Source organism: Ochotona princeps, chromosome 4, assembly GCF_030435755.1.
Source record: "Ochotona princeps isolate mOchPri1 chromosome 4, mOchPri1.hap1, whole genome shotgun sequence".
Classification (NCBI taxonomy): domain Eukaryota; kingdom Metazoa; phylum Chordata; class Mammalia; order Lagomorpha; family Ochotonidae; genus Ochotona; species Ochotona princeps.
In genome coordinates, this window is record NC_080835.1 from 39,434,953 (window position 1) to 39,451,057 (window position 16,105).

Consider the following 16,105-nt stretch of genomic DNA (forward strand, 5'->3'; position numbering starts at 1 on the left):
TGTGGCTAAAAACACCTAGACTAATTGGACTCATCTGTATCCAATATCTGCTAAATGAGGATGTTGGGGAAGAGTATATAAGGAGAGGTGAAAGAGGTCCCGAGGCTTCTACCATCACTAGTCTCCTGTCAGTGCTGCCTCCCCAGACCCTCTCCCTGTCCACGTTACTGGCTTTGCTGGCCGGAGCAAACGGTGCCTAACGTGGGGCATGGCACGAGGGACAATCTGAGGGACTCCTGGACCTACAAAGGTAAGCTTAAAATTAAAAATTTTTTGCAGCGGCATAAGTAACTTCATCCCCAGACCCTCTCCCTGTCCTGGGGCATGAGGGACAACCTGAGGGACCCCTGGTACTCCGGATTCAAACTTAGAATTAAATATTTTGCTGGGGCATAAGTAAAATTTATCATGGGTCAAGAACTTGCCAAAGTGCAGATGATTAAGGGAATCCGAGATCTGCTCCAGTCACAAGGCATCAACACTAAGCTTAAGACCTCGCAGAAGTTCATTGAGACTGTCTGAGAAATATTCCCATGGTTGGCTCTCCTTGTAGCCACCTTTTTCCTCTGGCACTTGGTAAATAATGCTTTGTCATCCCCTCAAGCGGTGGCGCAACCCTTCATTGAAGAAGGGGCAGGGAGCTGCAAACCAGAATAAGAAGATGAAGGGGACCCCAAACCAGGGTAAAACAGGAAAAGGAACCCCAGACCAGACAAAGTCTGGAGAAACTGTGTGAAAATTTGCAGTCCTCGTCTGAGGAGGAGGAGGAGGAGGAGGAGGAGGAGGAGGAAGGGGAAGAGGACAGAAGGGAGTCTGCCAAGGATCCTCCACCCGTATAGCATGTGCCCAAAGAGCGTGTGCCGAGCAAAAATCTCTTTTGGACAGGCATGGAGACCTATGTGCTGCCTGTGCCATTGGCGTCATTAAATCTGGGTGCAGCTGTGAAAGATTCACAGGAGTAACTTCAGCGTCTCTCTCTTCAGCTGAGGCAAGATTAGTTATAGCCCCAGACAAAATACAACTTGTTTTTCCATTTAATTATTTGGAATTTCAACTTTTTAAGAATTGTATTAAACCCCCCAGAATTTCCATAGCCCAGATGTTTTTGGCCATCTTTAAAAAGGCATCAAGAATTCATAAGTTTCAAATTCTAGGGCTTCCCTTGGTATTCTTACGAGGCCTCAAGAATGCCAACGGATTTATCTTCCATTTTGTGGAGACAGTTAATCAGGCTGACTGAATTATAGTAAGATTATTTGCAAATGGACGTGACACACATCCCAGAGTTTCGGACACTTAAGTATGTGCATGTTACTGTTGATACTTGCTCTGGATTTATTCTATTTATTCCTCAGGCAGGGGAACAAGTCAGGCATGCTGTGGTCCATTACAATGCATGTTTTTCCATCTTGGGAACTCCCAAAGTTATTAAAACTGATAATGGCCCCTGCTGTACCAGCAGTAAGTTTTGTGATTTTGCTGCCTCCCACCATATACAACTAATTATAGGCATTTGTTATAATCCTCAAGGACAAGGTATTGTGGAACACGCCAACCATACTATTAAGGATTACCCTATTAAAACAAAAAAGGGGGAGCTTAGCACTCCCTGAGACTATTTGAACCTTGTATTATTTCTTAAAGTTTCTAACATTGGATGCTGAAGGACGGTCTGTAGCAGATCATCATTGGAATTCGTCTTGGGAGCAGAAAGGTTGCATGATGTGGGAGGATCCCTTGACTGGTCAGTGGCAAGACCCAGATCCCCTCCTCATATGGGGGCAAAGATCGGTTTTTGTTTTCCCAGAAAATGAAAATGGCCCACAGTGGATTCCTGAGAGACTTGTCCGGCAAGCTCCTGCTGCTGAGTCTTGTGAAAGCTCGGGTACTGGCCATGGTAATGGCATTTGAGTTAGAAGATCAATGGGACAAAAAACATCTCTGAAGTGAATTGCACCAAGGTCAGCTGTACCGTAATAGCATGTTGGAATGGCAATGGTGATACTACTGTTGTCATGTGGCTGCTTGGAATCCTGCCTGTGCCTGTTGGGACTGACAGAGAGGCCTGTGTTGACCTGATAAAGCATAAAAGAGACTTTGGCATAAGATTGACCATCGTAGCCAGCGTTGCCCTGGTGTCGGCAGCCACTGCCATAGCAGTGGTGACCCTAGGACACCCTACAGCTACTGCTGAGATTATGAACAAGCTTGCAGAACTGACTGCCTGAGCTATGGAACAACAGAGCTGTATAGATGAACATGTGTGGGTGGGCATGTTTACGTTGTAACAGCGGGTTGATTTGTTGGCAGAGGAGTGGCACATACTGTGGGATATGGTCAGGACCTCTTGTGCCCCATCATCGTATCTGTATGTATGTAACACCTATGCAAGTGCAAAATGTTTCCCAAGCTTGGGAACTGCTCTCTGCTCATTACTACCGAGCTAAAGATACTCCTAGCCATGGAACAGGGTTACCAGCTTCCCCAAGTATGGTTTGTGCAGCTGCAGCAGGCAGCGCATTGAATGGCAGCCAATAACGGATAAGATGGACCAGGCACTGATTAACCTAAGACAGGGGCTCTGTCATGATACGAAGATTCCTGATGACTGGTAAGGCTGATGACCTGAGTCCACAAGCTAAGACAGGTGCATTCAAGTCTGCTTTTAAACAAAAAGGGGAGACCTGTTGTGGGCTAAGGAGTTGATTAGTGCTCGTTCGGCTGAGCAGGAACAGGAACTGGGCTTGTGGCTAAAAACACCTAGACTAATTGGACTCATCTGTATTCAATACCCTGCTAAATGAAGATGTGGGGGGTAGAGTATATAAGGAGAGATGAAGGAGCAATAAAGTGAGACTTCGCAGAGACATCTACCATCACTAGTCTCCTGTCAGTGCTTCTTCCCCAGACCCTCTCCCTGTTCACGATAGTGTCTCTGCTGGTTGAGCATGTGATGGCTATCTTTTGTTTTTTTGTTTTTTTTTTATTTTTACAAAATTGAGATTAGTTAGTGAGATATAAACTAGATAGAGAAGAGAGTTATAGAATAGGACTGAATTTTAAGTACGTAATAGAACACTTGTTCATGACAGGTACCCGAACTTTTAGACGGTTGTTTGAAATTTTGCCTTGTTGGTTTAGGGCCAGGAATTAAGGGAGAATTACAAGATTAGGAGATTCTGGTTCTGCCTGAGTGCTGTTACTAGACCTGGGTTGGTATTTAAGTGCCTGCACATGATAGTTCAATGCATGAGTTGTCATTGCTTCCAGGCCACTTGGCAGCCAGAACTAGGAAATATGCCATACACCCAAACATATTTTTACATACACACACTTGTGTCTACTTATTTATTTGAACTGGAAACTATGAATTTGCACTGATTGCTCCAATTGCAATCAATACCCAATGGTTGAGACAGGGAGAATTCTGTCTGCTTTCCTCTCGCTGTATTAACTTGAATCACTCTTTGGTGTGCTATGCATATCCCTGCCATGCCAGCTGTCTTCTTGGCCAGTGCCAGTGACTCAGACTGACTTGCACTAGTTGATAAGTTCTTTCCCTGACCAGGTGGTACTGGCTGTCTGCCTGCTTTGTTCTCTTATAAATGTAATTCAGAAGTAAACCGCATTTTATTTTTCTTTTTTTTTTCTGTCTATTTTGTAGGCCTGGAGAACTCCAGAGCAATATGTGTTGTTGCTGGCTCAGATCATTCAGCGTCATTAAATGGTAGGTCCCAGCTCTTCATAATTTAACACTCAGAGTTGTTTATGTGACTCCTCAACCTGGAGATTCTGTGATACAGGTGAAAATCATAGACTTCAGAGACAAAATTTTGATGCTGTTGCAGCTGGCATGATCTTAGATTACTCTTTTGAGAATATCTTGTTATCTGTAAAATACTTTGTGGGTAGTTAGAATTAAATATGATGCTGTATAGAAAGTACTCATATCAAATGTGAGCTCACTTCCTTTTATTTTGAGTTAATTTTCTTAGTTGTATATTAATATATTCCTCCAGGGGGAATCCTGAATCTTAAGGTATATAATTAGCGGTAAATATACATACAACATTGCTATGCTATTTGGTACATCTAATATCTAATGTAACTACTTAAGTTTCTTATCCACTTATACTTTCTAGCTGTTTAATCTCCATAAACCCTTTTAAAAATAGTTATTTATTTGAAAGTCAGAGTTACAGAGAGAGACAGGGAGGGACCAAGGAGAGACACCAGAAGCTTCTCCCTGACCTCCCCAAGCACTTGGACCACCTTCGGCTGTTTTCCTAGGCACATTAACAGGGATAGGAAGTGGAACAGCCAGGACTTGAACCATCCCCCAGATGGGATGATGGCATTGCAGGCAATGGCTTTACCTTTTTACTGCTCAACACTGGCTCCTTTTCATTCCATTTTCCATGACCTTTTTGAGGTACTTACTTATTTTTCTAATTTTTCTCTCTACTCTGCTTCTTTAATGTAAGCATTTTTTATTCTAAACTTTTTTTTTCTCTCACTTTGCAGTTCTCAGTTTGGCTGTGTCTCCATCCATACCTTTAACATATCCAAGCACTAGAGTGTAAGCTTGCTCATGACTTTTCCTTAGGAGGCAACACAGTATTTTTTTGCAAGCGACAGTTATCCCTTTTCTTTGACTCAGATTGCTTTGACCCGTGCTGGCAGGGGAGATTGGTGACAATACCTCGGAGTGATTTATAATAGTTAAGACCTTTCACTTCAAGTAGAATGCATTGCATTTTTTAGTGCATTATACTTTTAAGCCAAGAGGAGGAACTTTCATACTTAGTGTTTCATGTAGAAATTCAGGTGTACGTAAGAAATGTTATTGGATGGTTGCATGCATTCCTTGACATCAGATTTGCAATGCAGTCAAATTGAGAAGCTTTCAGAGCACGGAAACTGAACACCGAGATACAGAGATAATCTATGATTTAATTAATTAAAGATAACCATCTGAAAAATAAACACCCACCTTTAGTGTAATTGAAATGAATGCTAAAGATTTTACTGGGTGGGTGCTCCCACTACCTGCTTTTTTTTTTTTTTTTAAGGTTCTTTTTGTTTATTTTTTATTTGAAGGAAGGGTTGCAGAGAAGAGAGAAAGAGACAGACAAACATAGGGAGAGAGGTGAGATATCTTCCATTTGCTTGTTCACTCTCCAGATGACTGCAATGGCCAGAGCTCAGCTGATGTATATTTATCCAAGAGGAAGCCAGGAGCCAGGAGCTTCCTCCAGGTTTCCCATGTGGGTCCAGGGGCCCAAGGACTTGGGTCATCCTGTTGCCTTCCCAGGCCATAAGTAGGGATCTGGATTAGAAGGGCTAGAATTGGCGCCCATATGAGATGCTGACACTGCAGGCAGAGGTTTAGTGTGCTATGCCATAGTGCCAGGCTGCACTACTTGCTTTTAGAGAGGACTGGACACTTCAGGATGGGAAGTGACTTGTTCACGCTCAAGTGGATGAGGGAGTGGGGAAGCCTTTTCTTCTTCCCCCTGAGGATAATAGGCAAGGAGATCTTTCTCCTTTGTCCCAGTTAATTTGAAATGGGTGGGATTATGTAAACCTAGAGATTTCCTATTTGGTTGCTAACATTAATTTCATAAATAAATATCTTGTAAGTAGTACATCCGCAGTTTAACCTGTGGACCACTGTATTATGGTGATGGTTTAACTGGTGCTGAATTTTTTTATTGCTGTAATTTGCAAATGAAGTTTGCCATTTAAAAATACACAATTTAGTGCTTTAATAATATAGACCCAAAACAGATTGGTTTTTGATGTTTTGAAAGGGAAGTTCAAGTAGTCCTCTCTTGGTGTCTGGTCTAGCTGCCACACAGTTTTGTTCAGGGCTCTTTTAGACTTTCTCTCTGGAGCCATTGCTGATTATGTAACTGTTTGGCATTGCAGCAGAACTTAATTTTACCTGCTGATGCAGCACAGTAATGATCCTCATGTAGAAGGCAGTTGGTCTTCCTACAAGATGGTTCAGATGTCCTGAGAACGCTGAAGGCTTGTTATCAGCACAGCCCTCATCAGCAGCGTCTAGGTAGCTCCCGAGTCCACATAAAGCACTGCTCCTTTGTGAGGGGGCTTCTGTGCTCTGGTAGAGACTCATGCCTCACACATCCTGAGGCTGCCCTCTTTGGGTGTGGAATATACCAGATCTGCGTCAGAGCATGCACAGTGCCAGTGCTGTGGGGGCTCCTGAGTGACAGAAAGGCCTGACGATCTACACTTCATCTTTTTAGAAAGAGATTTATTTACTTGAAAGGCAGAGTTAGAGAGGACAAGATGGAGGGAGAAATCTTCCATCTGCTGATTCACTCCCCAGATGTCTGCAACGGCTGGAGCTGGGCCAATCTGAAGCCAGGAGCCGGGAACTTCTTCTTGGTCTTCCATGTTCCACACTTGCTCATTTTAGGGTTGAGAGATTAGGTCCAAAATGTGATATCATACGTCTAATGTCAGTGATCAGGTAGCAGCTGACATCTGAACCTTGATCTAATGCCTTTTAATGATACTTTTTGGCTTTTTTGACTGATTTTTTTTGCTAGACTGGATTTTTCCTAGATTGCCCAGGGAGGGCAGTGCCAAAAAGCTTCACTGAGGGGCTGGTGCTGTGGCACAGTGGGTTAAGCCACTGACTGCCGTGTAAACATCCCAGGTGTGCCCTGGTTTGTGTCTCAACTGCTCCACTTGAAATCCAGCTTCTTGCTAATGTGCCTGGGAAAACAGTAGAAGATGGCTCAAGTCTTTGAGACCTTGTACCTACATGGGAGACCTGTGTCTTTATCTCTCTCTCGTTATATGTTTATTTATTTAAAGGCAGAGATACAGAGAGAGGAGGAGAATCAGCTATCCACTGGTTCACTCCCCAAATGACTGTAATGGTTGGGATTGTGCCAGGCTAAAGCCTGGAGCCAGGAGCTTCTTCCAGGTCTCCGATGTGAATGGTATGGCCCAAGCCATTTGCCACTGCTTTCTCAGAGGCATTAGCCGGGAGCTGGATCAGAAGTAGTATAGCTGGGACTTAAACTGACACCTCTATGGGGTGCTAGCACTGCAGGCAGTGGCTAAGCCTTCTGCACCACAGTGCTTACCCCAACGAATAAGTAAATCATTTTTAAAAATTACTTTATTGGAAAGCTGTGAAAGCAGATCTGGTTTATATTTACCATTTGACTTTTATTAACTTTGTGCTCTTGAAAAGTCATTTAGCATCTTCCAACCTGATTATCTTCTAGCTCAATGCTAACAGAAATATATTATCAGCCACTTTTTAAAATATTTTTGACAATCTTTACATAGTTATTTAGGGGAAAAAGGTTCAAGGGCTATAGGGAAGGGGCACGACTACCATTTCCATATTGTTTCCTTCAAGTATCTGAGGTAAAGGGGAATGAATATTGAGGGAGATGCCCCACCCAGTTTCCCACCCACCCCAAGTCCCGGATGTGGGGCATGCTCTGAGATACTTGCTCAAGTGGTTTTGATAGTTCACCAGTTATGAATTGTTGCCAATCTCGCCACTCCAAGCACGATGAGGTCGTTGAAGAATCCACTGATAGACATAGTCCATCATAGAGTCTCCATTTGCCCAATATTTCGCAGCCAACATATAGCTGAGCTGGTTGATTGACCTGTTCTGTCTTCTGTCTTTTCTTGGTTAGGGTTCTGAGTCCGGCATTTGCATTGGGGAGATCCCCAAAGAAACTTTGTCTGAGGTGTTCCCAGACCAGATTCTTGTATGTTGTAGCAAGCACAGGGTCTGGCACAGTCCATTGCCCCAATTAGCTGGTGGTTGCAATTGCTTGGTTTTCAGCCCCGACTTCCACTCGAACCAATGGGTGTTGCAGTCCAGCCTGGTTCTGCCCAGCACATACTCGGCCTTCACGTAAACCAGTGGGAGCTGCAGCCTAGTCAGAGTGACCCACAATAACCCCCACCAGGCCCACCCCTACCCTGGTTTGCCAGTATGTGTGGCAACTAGTCCAGTCTGTCCCACATCCCATTTGGCTCTCGTACATGTCGATAGGTATTGAAGCTTAGTTTTGTCTAACCAGCTCAACTATCCAGCCCTCATGGCTGTTTTTGAGTGCCTCTCTGTCTAGCCACCCCAGCCCCTGTCCTAGTTTTCGTGCCCTCCAGTGGGAGTGGTAACCCAAGAGGGAGGAGCCCACTATTTCCCTCCCAGGTTGCTCTCACTTGCGGATTATGCACTTTCCAGGTGGTTCTGTGGTTCGACTTGACAGAACCACCCCCAGTGCCAGCTTCTGCCAGTTGATGCTGTGGCTAAGCCCAAACAACCCTCACCCACTCTAATTTTTGTTTGCACCAGTGGGAACAATCAGCTCAGCCTGGCTTTTCCCTGATCTAGTCCACATGAGGCTCACAGGTGCTATAGCCCTGCTTAGTCTGGTCTGCCCCACCCCCATCCCAGCCCATGCTCTTCAGTGGGAGTAGCTGTCCTGCAAGGGGACCCCCCCATATTTCCCCTGCCGGTTCTGCCCCCTCCCTTCCTGGTTTTCACATGTGTACTGGTTGGGTGCTGTGGTCATAACTGGTACAGGCAACCTCACCCTGGCATTCTGTATTGTGCACTAGTTTTTGTTGCGACCGAAACCTAGCTCGACCAACACTCTGTTCTGGTGCTCAGATTTGCCAGTGGATGACATGAACTGATTCAGCCTGGTCTGCCCCCGACCCATGGCAAATGTATGCCAGTGGGAAACTTTCCATGGCCTGTTCTGGGCTGTTTCCTATCATGCTTCTTGTGCTAACCTGCAGGGTCTGTGTCCTGCCAGAGGAGTTGCCCAGGTTCCTCCATCAGAACCCCTTCCAATGCGAGATTTATCACATAGCAGGGGGTCCATGAGCCAGCCCTACTCAGTTCACCTCCTGTTTTAGCAGGAACAGTGGCTTTTCCTGACTGGCCTTCAACCCAAGCTGGTTATTGCTGTTGGATGTTTCAGCCCAGCCATGGCTTGTCCATACCCACATACAGCTCACACATGGCACTGTAGGGGTTGAGACCTAGCCTAGTCTGTTCCACATCTACCCTGGTCCTGCAGGACACCAGAGGGTGTTGGGGTCTGACCCGTCCAGTGCGTCCAGTCCCAGTCCACACTTGTGCCAAGGGAGACTACAACCCTTTCCTGATCCGAACGCAGCCCCCATTCCAGCCCACGTGCCCATTGGCAGGAACCTCAACCCAGTTAGGGTTGTCCCCTTAGCTCCCCAACTGGGCCTGTTCCCAGCCATTGACCACGCGCATGCCAGTGGTTGCTCTGACTCAGCTTGATTCAGCCCCTCACCTGTCCCGGCCTCTGCCTTAGACACTGTGGCTTAGCGTCCTTGGCTCACACAGACCAGTAGGTGCAAGAGCCTAGCTCGGCATGACCTGTGCTCCATGCTGGTGTCTAGTTTCGCTTGTAGGCTAAGGTTTGCTCAGTCCTGCCCAGTACATCCTGTTCCATTACCAATTCACACATTAGCCAGCTGTTGGAGCTACTTTTCCCAGCTTGTCCGACTGCCAGGTCTGGACTGCATGTTCACCAGCGGGAGCTATGACTTGCCAGTGGAGTTTCCCAAGTTCCTCCACTTGATCCCCTCCCAGACCCAGTTCTCATACATGCCATTGGGTTTAGGCCAGTGCCTGGTGTAGCCTGGCCTTCCATTTGGCCCTGTATGAGTTGTTGAATGTTGCAGCCCAGCCCACCCCGCAGCCTATTCAGGATGCACATTTGGGTGCTGCTGCCTTGACCAGTCCAGACTGTTGTGGGTTCCTTTACCTGTGATTGATGGCAAGCTCCTTGGTCACACCTAGCGTAGTCCAAAACCACCCAAACTCTTGAGCTAACCAGTGGAGTTAGAATTTCCATAGGTTGTGGCCCACACATCCCTCACAGAATCTCCCCCGGATATGGTTCTCGAATGCTAGTTAATGTCCTGGCCCTGCCTAGTGTGACCCATCTGCTGATCCATCATCATGTCAAGTAATAGGATATCCCCTGGACAAGCCCCGAGCCTTAGCTTTTGCATGAACTGATATTTGGTGGTCAGCATTGTTAAGTGATTACAAGCTCTTCAAAGGAAGAGTTACTGTCATTGGGAATCTTTACGATTGATTCACGTCCTAGAAGCTCATTGGGTTCAACTTGGAACTACCTAAGCAGCAATTCAAAGAACCAAAACCCCAGAGCTCCCTGTCTGTGTGGCCAGCAGGTGTAGCCTGGCGCTAAATGGCGTGCTGGCTGCCTGGGGCCAGCTCACCATGTGCACGTGGTGGCTGGCGTGTGGGATCCAGGCATGAGACGCCCCATCCTGAGGTCCAGCAGCAGCCGGGAGGCTGCTGGAAGTTTAAACCCCCAGACCCAAGGTCGCACCCCTCCCCAATTCCATTCACCACCCTATGAGGGCAGTGGGTGGGCCCTGGATCTGCCCAGTCATGGAGACCTCCCCCCACGGTGTACTCACCCCAAAGGGAGCAGCCCCTAGAGCCCAGGGATGCCTAGGGACAGCTCAGCACGTTCAGGTGGTGGCTGGTGTGTGGGATCCAGGCATTTGACGCCCCATCCTGAGGCCCACCCTATCAGCCACTTTTCAAAAAGTAAAAAGAAACAAGTGAAATTAATAATACATTTTATGTAACCCAGTTTATCCAAGGTATTATTTCAACAGGAAGCAGATGAAGGCTTTCAGTAAGTTAGACTCTTTTTTGCACCCATGGCATTGTAATCCATGTGTTTTGCACTTAAGACATATCTCAGTTTGGAGTAGCCACATTTCAAGTGTTCAGTAGCCATTGCGAGCTCGTGATTACTGTATTGGACAATATGGAATATTAGGAATAAAAAAATCTTTTTAGAGCCTCTCTGATATTTCACAAATTGAGCCCACTGACTAATGATGGCCCATGGCCAAATTTGGTTTTTATTTAAAAAATGTCGAACTTGAATGTCTTGTAGACAGGCATGGGTTCTCTAGTCTGCGCACTGGAACGTTCCAGTCACTCTTGTTACCAGTCATCAGTTCCATTGTCTGCCCTTCTAGGCCAATTGCTTTCTCTTACAAGTTTCAGCTGGTGAAGGTAGGGTTTGCCTAAGAATTGATGTGTCCAGGGTCAGTAGTTAGCAGATCCAGGAAGGGAAGTCGGAGCCACTTGACTGGATTTGTCCTTCTATTAAAATCACAATGTCAGTTACATCCCAGCATCTATTTGAGGATTACTGTGAAGCTGAAACGAACTGAAATGCCACAGAGATGTGATGTAATTGCATTATATTTTCTGCTGAACGAGAGCATGCAGTGAAATAGTTGTGTATTTAAAAAATTTAAGGCAAGAGAAAGGGTAGATGTTTAATTTAACCTAGTGGCTAAGATGCCCACATCTCATATTGAAGTTTCTAGGTTTGATATCTGGCTCTGGCTCCTGCCTTTACTTTCCTACTAATGTGGATCCTGGAAAAACAGTGTGATGGCTCCGGTGATTGGATTCCTGCTACCCACATGGAAGACCGAGGTTGAGTTTCTGGTTCCTGGCTTTGGCCTGGCTGAGCTCTAGCTATTGTGTACATTAGGGCAGTGAACTAACAGATGGAAGCTTTCTTTGTCTGTTTCTGCCTCTTGAATTTAAAAATGTTTACATATAAACTATGTATACTTATTTATCCAAGAGGGAGAGAGAATGAGAAGAGGAGAGAAAGAGAACGAGTTAGCCCATTCATCTGTTGGTTAAGTCCTCAAACGCCTGGGCTAGGTCCAAAGCTGGAAACCAGAAACTCAGTGCTGGTCTGCTTTGTGAGTACATGAGTGGGAGGGACCTAACTGCTCAAACCATCATGTGCTGCCTTCCAAGATCTCCAACAGAAAGTTGGAATCAGGAATCTGCTAGGGATCAAACTCGAGCTCTCCAGTATGGCACTTGAGTGTCTCAGTCAGCATCCTGACTGGCAGGCCAGATGCCCTCTCCTATCTTTTAAACTGTTATCATAAGTTAAAACGTTATTTCCTAACTAAAGTGAATGTGAGTAAATGTTTTTAAAATAAAAAGAAAAGAAAAACGTGTTTCATGCATAGTAAATATTGAATAGTTATTGAGTGCATACATGAAGAGTAATCACATATGCTTATTCCTTCAACTTCTAAGAACATTTGGCCTGTCTCCTCAGAATAGGATTTTAAAAAATCATGTATGTTATGCTGTACATCCGCCAGGCTCTATTCTGCATTGTAGTATAAGTACAAAATGAGCTCTTCTAACCAATTCTTTATCAGACATACTATTTTCCATCATTTTGAACTAATGTTCCTCCACCTCTGGTTCTCCTTCTTTGTGTTTCAGATGCAGGAGAGCTGTATGTTTGGGGAAGCAACAAGCATGGGCAACTGGCTACCCAGGCTGCTTTCCTTCCTGTGCCTCATAAAATAGAAGTGTGTTGTTTTCAGAATGAAAAAGTCACTACCATCTGGAGTGGGTGGACACACCTGGTGGCTCAGACAGGTGAGACAGCATCACAGTTCATGGTTGAAGGCAGCTGGGGACAGCTGTCTAACAGCCATGAATTAATCACATTAAGGATGTTTATTGATGAAAAGCTGTAAGGATTAAAAAGAGGAGGATCTGGGGTCTAGTCCTGTCATCAGCCAGATTGTGGCTTTGGGCTTTTTCCTGTTTGGATCACAGGTTTGCACCCCCAAAAGACAGGGTTATAATAGCTTCTTCAGATCCTAAGGGTTTTGAGAAGGACTCTGTTGCAGCAGGTATTACCCAGAAATTTGTCCAGGTTGTTGAGGAGTCCTGGCCTTGTCGTAGCTGAAGTGTTGACTCTATTCCTCTTGAATCTAAATTAAAAGCTACACAAACTGTTAGGTTCAGTACATGTGTCTCAGGCCTGAGACAGGATCATTATTTTGAAGCATAGCTGATGTTGTATTCTGCTTTACACTTGGCCCTGATAGGCTACACACACTGGTTCAGACATTTCCTTTGTTCCCTAAGATGTTGACATGTCTTGCTGTGCAGGTTTTGGTGTCCTCATCTTCTCTTGAGTCTTCATCTAGTTTTCATATTTCCTGTAAGACATTTCACTTCTCCCAGCCTTCATATTCCTGACTCTGTTCTTGAGAGTGGTTTTATAAAATTATGTTTTGATTTATGCATTCATCTGTTGCACATTTTTATACAAATGCAGACTTGTGAGCATTGCTATCTATCATAATATTTTATGATTATTTAGGGATAGAGGCCTATAATACAAAGGCGTATGTTAAACTTTCCCTGTTATCGCTGTAGTGAATCCTGTAAGGAAACCAAATCATTCATGTTCGGGTGGGGGAGAATCATTCCTCAAAGAGATTCAGAGTTCTTGAAGGGTGGGGTTATCTAAAAAGACTTTTCAAGAGACTCGCTGAACATACAGCTATTTAGTTGTGTAATTTCTTCCCTTTCCTCCAGACAACTGTGATGGAAGTGTTGTATCAACCTTGCTTTTTTCCTGTCTGCTACTGCTCAGCAGAGAATGTACTCAGTTTTCCTTTGTCAAAGTATTTCTTGTTAAAAGAGACTGAGCACACTGCAACACACAGGAGGCAGGGTAGACAGCTACAATTTACGACTTCTTTGTTAGAACTCATTGGCTCATGGACAGAAGGTTTCAGATCGTCTCTTTGGATTCAGGAGTGCAACCAACAGGTGTTTACTGTCTGTTGGACAACGTGCTAGACCCTGAAGAAAGATGAAGGAGGAAAGGCATGACCGTGCCTTCTCACTAGAATGTGTAGATATGCTGAAGTCGAAGAACAGAGCTGAAACAGTTTTCTATCCATCCATCCTACAAATGATGAGGGTCTTTTCTTGTTCCATGCCTCATATTAGACATGAGTCTTGCCATTAATGAGGAGTCCACTAGGAGAGACAGACCTGTAATGAAATCTCAGGATATTCAGGTATGAGATGGGCAACCAATAGAGCAAAGAACAAAGCGCAAAAGTAACGGAGAGACCAACAGTAGTCTGAGTAATTAGGTGTTAGCAGGAAAGTGTTTCACAGTCTTCAAAGAATTGTTTTGTAGTAAATACACTTACTACTAAATGGTACAGTTGGTTGTGTTTTTTGGTAGGCCTTTTAACTTACAGAGTTGATGAATGAGTGACATCGAGATGCTGCTGCTTTGATCTTAGTGTTGAAGCGCTCCGTGAGGCTGATTCCCATGTGTGGGCCAGCAGCCCAGCCCCTGGGACAGGAAGTTGGAACCCATGTCCATGACTCCATCTGAGTCACCCCAGCTGCTCTGCAGCTCAGCTCTAGCTTCCACCTCTTAGGAGTTTTTTTTTTTGTGACATTGCAATTGTTTAATTAACATGTTAATTCAGATCACTTGTTTATGTACACTGTCACTTTCCCCTTTCTCCTAAGTCTAGAGTGGTTAAAAGCTAGGATGTTTGTGTGGCACTGAATTTCAGGTAAATTGGAATCACCCATCATTTGACTCACCAGCTTTATGTTGTTTCTAGCAGCAATGGAAGCCCTTGCCCCAGCTCACTGTCACGGAGGAAGAAGCACCCAGGGTTTCATTTCATCAGACTCACTGTTCACATTAGTGGAAACAAGGTTTCCTCACTGGGTCATAAGTACTCATTAGTGTAACAGGGAGTTATTTCACAGGCTCCAGTGGTGAATGTCCCTGGGATACACTTGCAAGCCACATCAGCATACATACTGCCCATTTTGGGACGCATCGATTATGTGATAGTAATTTTAAAAAGCTTACATACAGTGACCCTCCATTTGGCCAGAAAGAGAAGAACAAGAGAGAGAGAGCACTGTATTTTTTTCTCTTCTTCATAGTCTGTAGGCTAGGTGATTCTCAACCAGAGACGATCTTGTTTCCCAGGTTACATTTGCAATGGCTAGAAGGATGAATTTGACTGTTAACGATGGGATGGGGGAGTGCTCCTAGCTTCTAGTGAGTAGAGGCCAGGGATGCTGTCACAGGAGATAATTATCCAGCCCCAAATGTTAGTTGTATCAGGATTGAGAAATGCTGTGCATGCCTGACAACCTCAGTGGCTGGTGCCTCGCTAGCACAGTCACCTGGTATCAGAATAACTTTACATATTGTCTATATGGAAAATGGGATATGTTGTCTGCCCTCCCATCTCAGGAATCTGGTGCCTGTCTGCAGTGTTTGCAATGGAAAAATACTTTTCTCTGTTAGTCAGAGGTACTTGGAGAGAGTCCAAGAAAACCTGTTCTAATCTGGGAGAGTTGGCAAGGGTAGCTGTGTCTCAGGCTGGTGGCATTGCATTCTAGAAACCTTTCCCAAGCTGCTTAATGTCCCTGATCATTGTTCTCAGGAACTTCATGGGACTCCTGGGTGACTTTATGCAGGCTCAATGACCTGCAGCTGTCTCCTCTGAGACTCATGATTTCCTGGCTGGAGGCACTTCTACTGAGAACTTTGTGGGAGATCTGGGTCCTACCTGGTGTGGTGACCTTGATTAAGTCACTTCACCTGTTCAGGCCTCCATTCCTCATCTCTGAGAAAGAATACTGCAATTTGCTTGCGTTCTATGCAGTGCTATTGTGAGGTTATAATGAATGAATCTGTGTGAAAGATGCTGACTGATAAGCAATGTTTGAGCTTGGATTAAGTAAATTAAGTGGTTGGTAGTTGCTTTTAGAAAGACGTTTATTTCAGAAAAGCTTTTGCTGAACTTGAGTCACACTAACTACTGCCCTGTGGGCTCATGAGGCGGCCAGAGCTCCTCCATATCCCATTCTGACAACTTTCCTAAAGGCTTCCATTCACATTTAGTATACAGGTGATTCTTTCATATATCATCAATAATTTAGAAGAACTTTGTGGCCACATAGGTAACTATACCTGATAAAATGATCCTTTCTGAGACTCATTCCAATTTGTAATCATACACATCTACTTGTATTCACATTTGTTTAATGTTTGTATGGTGCATCTTGTGATAGCAATGTCTGCTTTTATTATTATTATTTTTTTTAAGATTTATTTATTTTTATTACAAAGTCAGATATACAGAGAAGAGGAGAGACAAAGAGGAA

General features: G+C 44.6%; 1 protein-coding gene across 5 annotated transcripts in view; it reads left to right on the plus strand.

Annotated features, from left to right (window-relative positions):
* Positions 1-16,105, plus strand: part of SERGEF (secretion regulating guanine nucleotide exchange factor) — a 259,501-nt gene that overhangs the window by 24,643 nt on the left and 218,753 nt on the right. For all 5 annotated transcript variants that reach the window (XM_004593829.2, XM_058663277.1, XM_058663278.1 and 2 more), the window contains 2 exons: positions 3,665-3,727; positions 12,368-12,526. In XM_004593829.2, the coding sequence (XP_004593886.2) occupies positions 3,665-3,727; positions 12,368-12,526 (222 nt within the window). The remainder of the gene's footprint in view (positions 1-3,664; positions 3,728-12,367; positions 12,527-16,105) is intronic.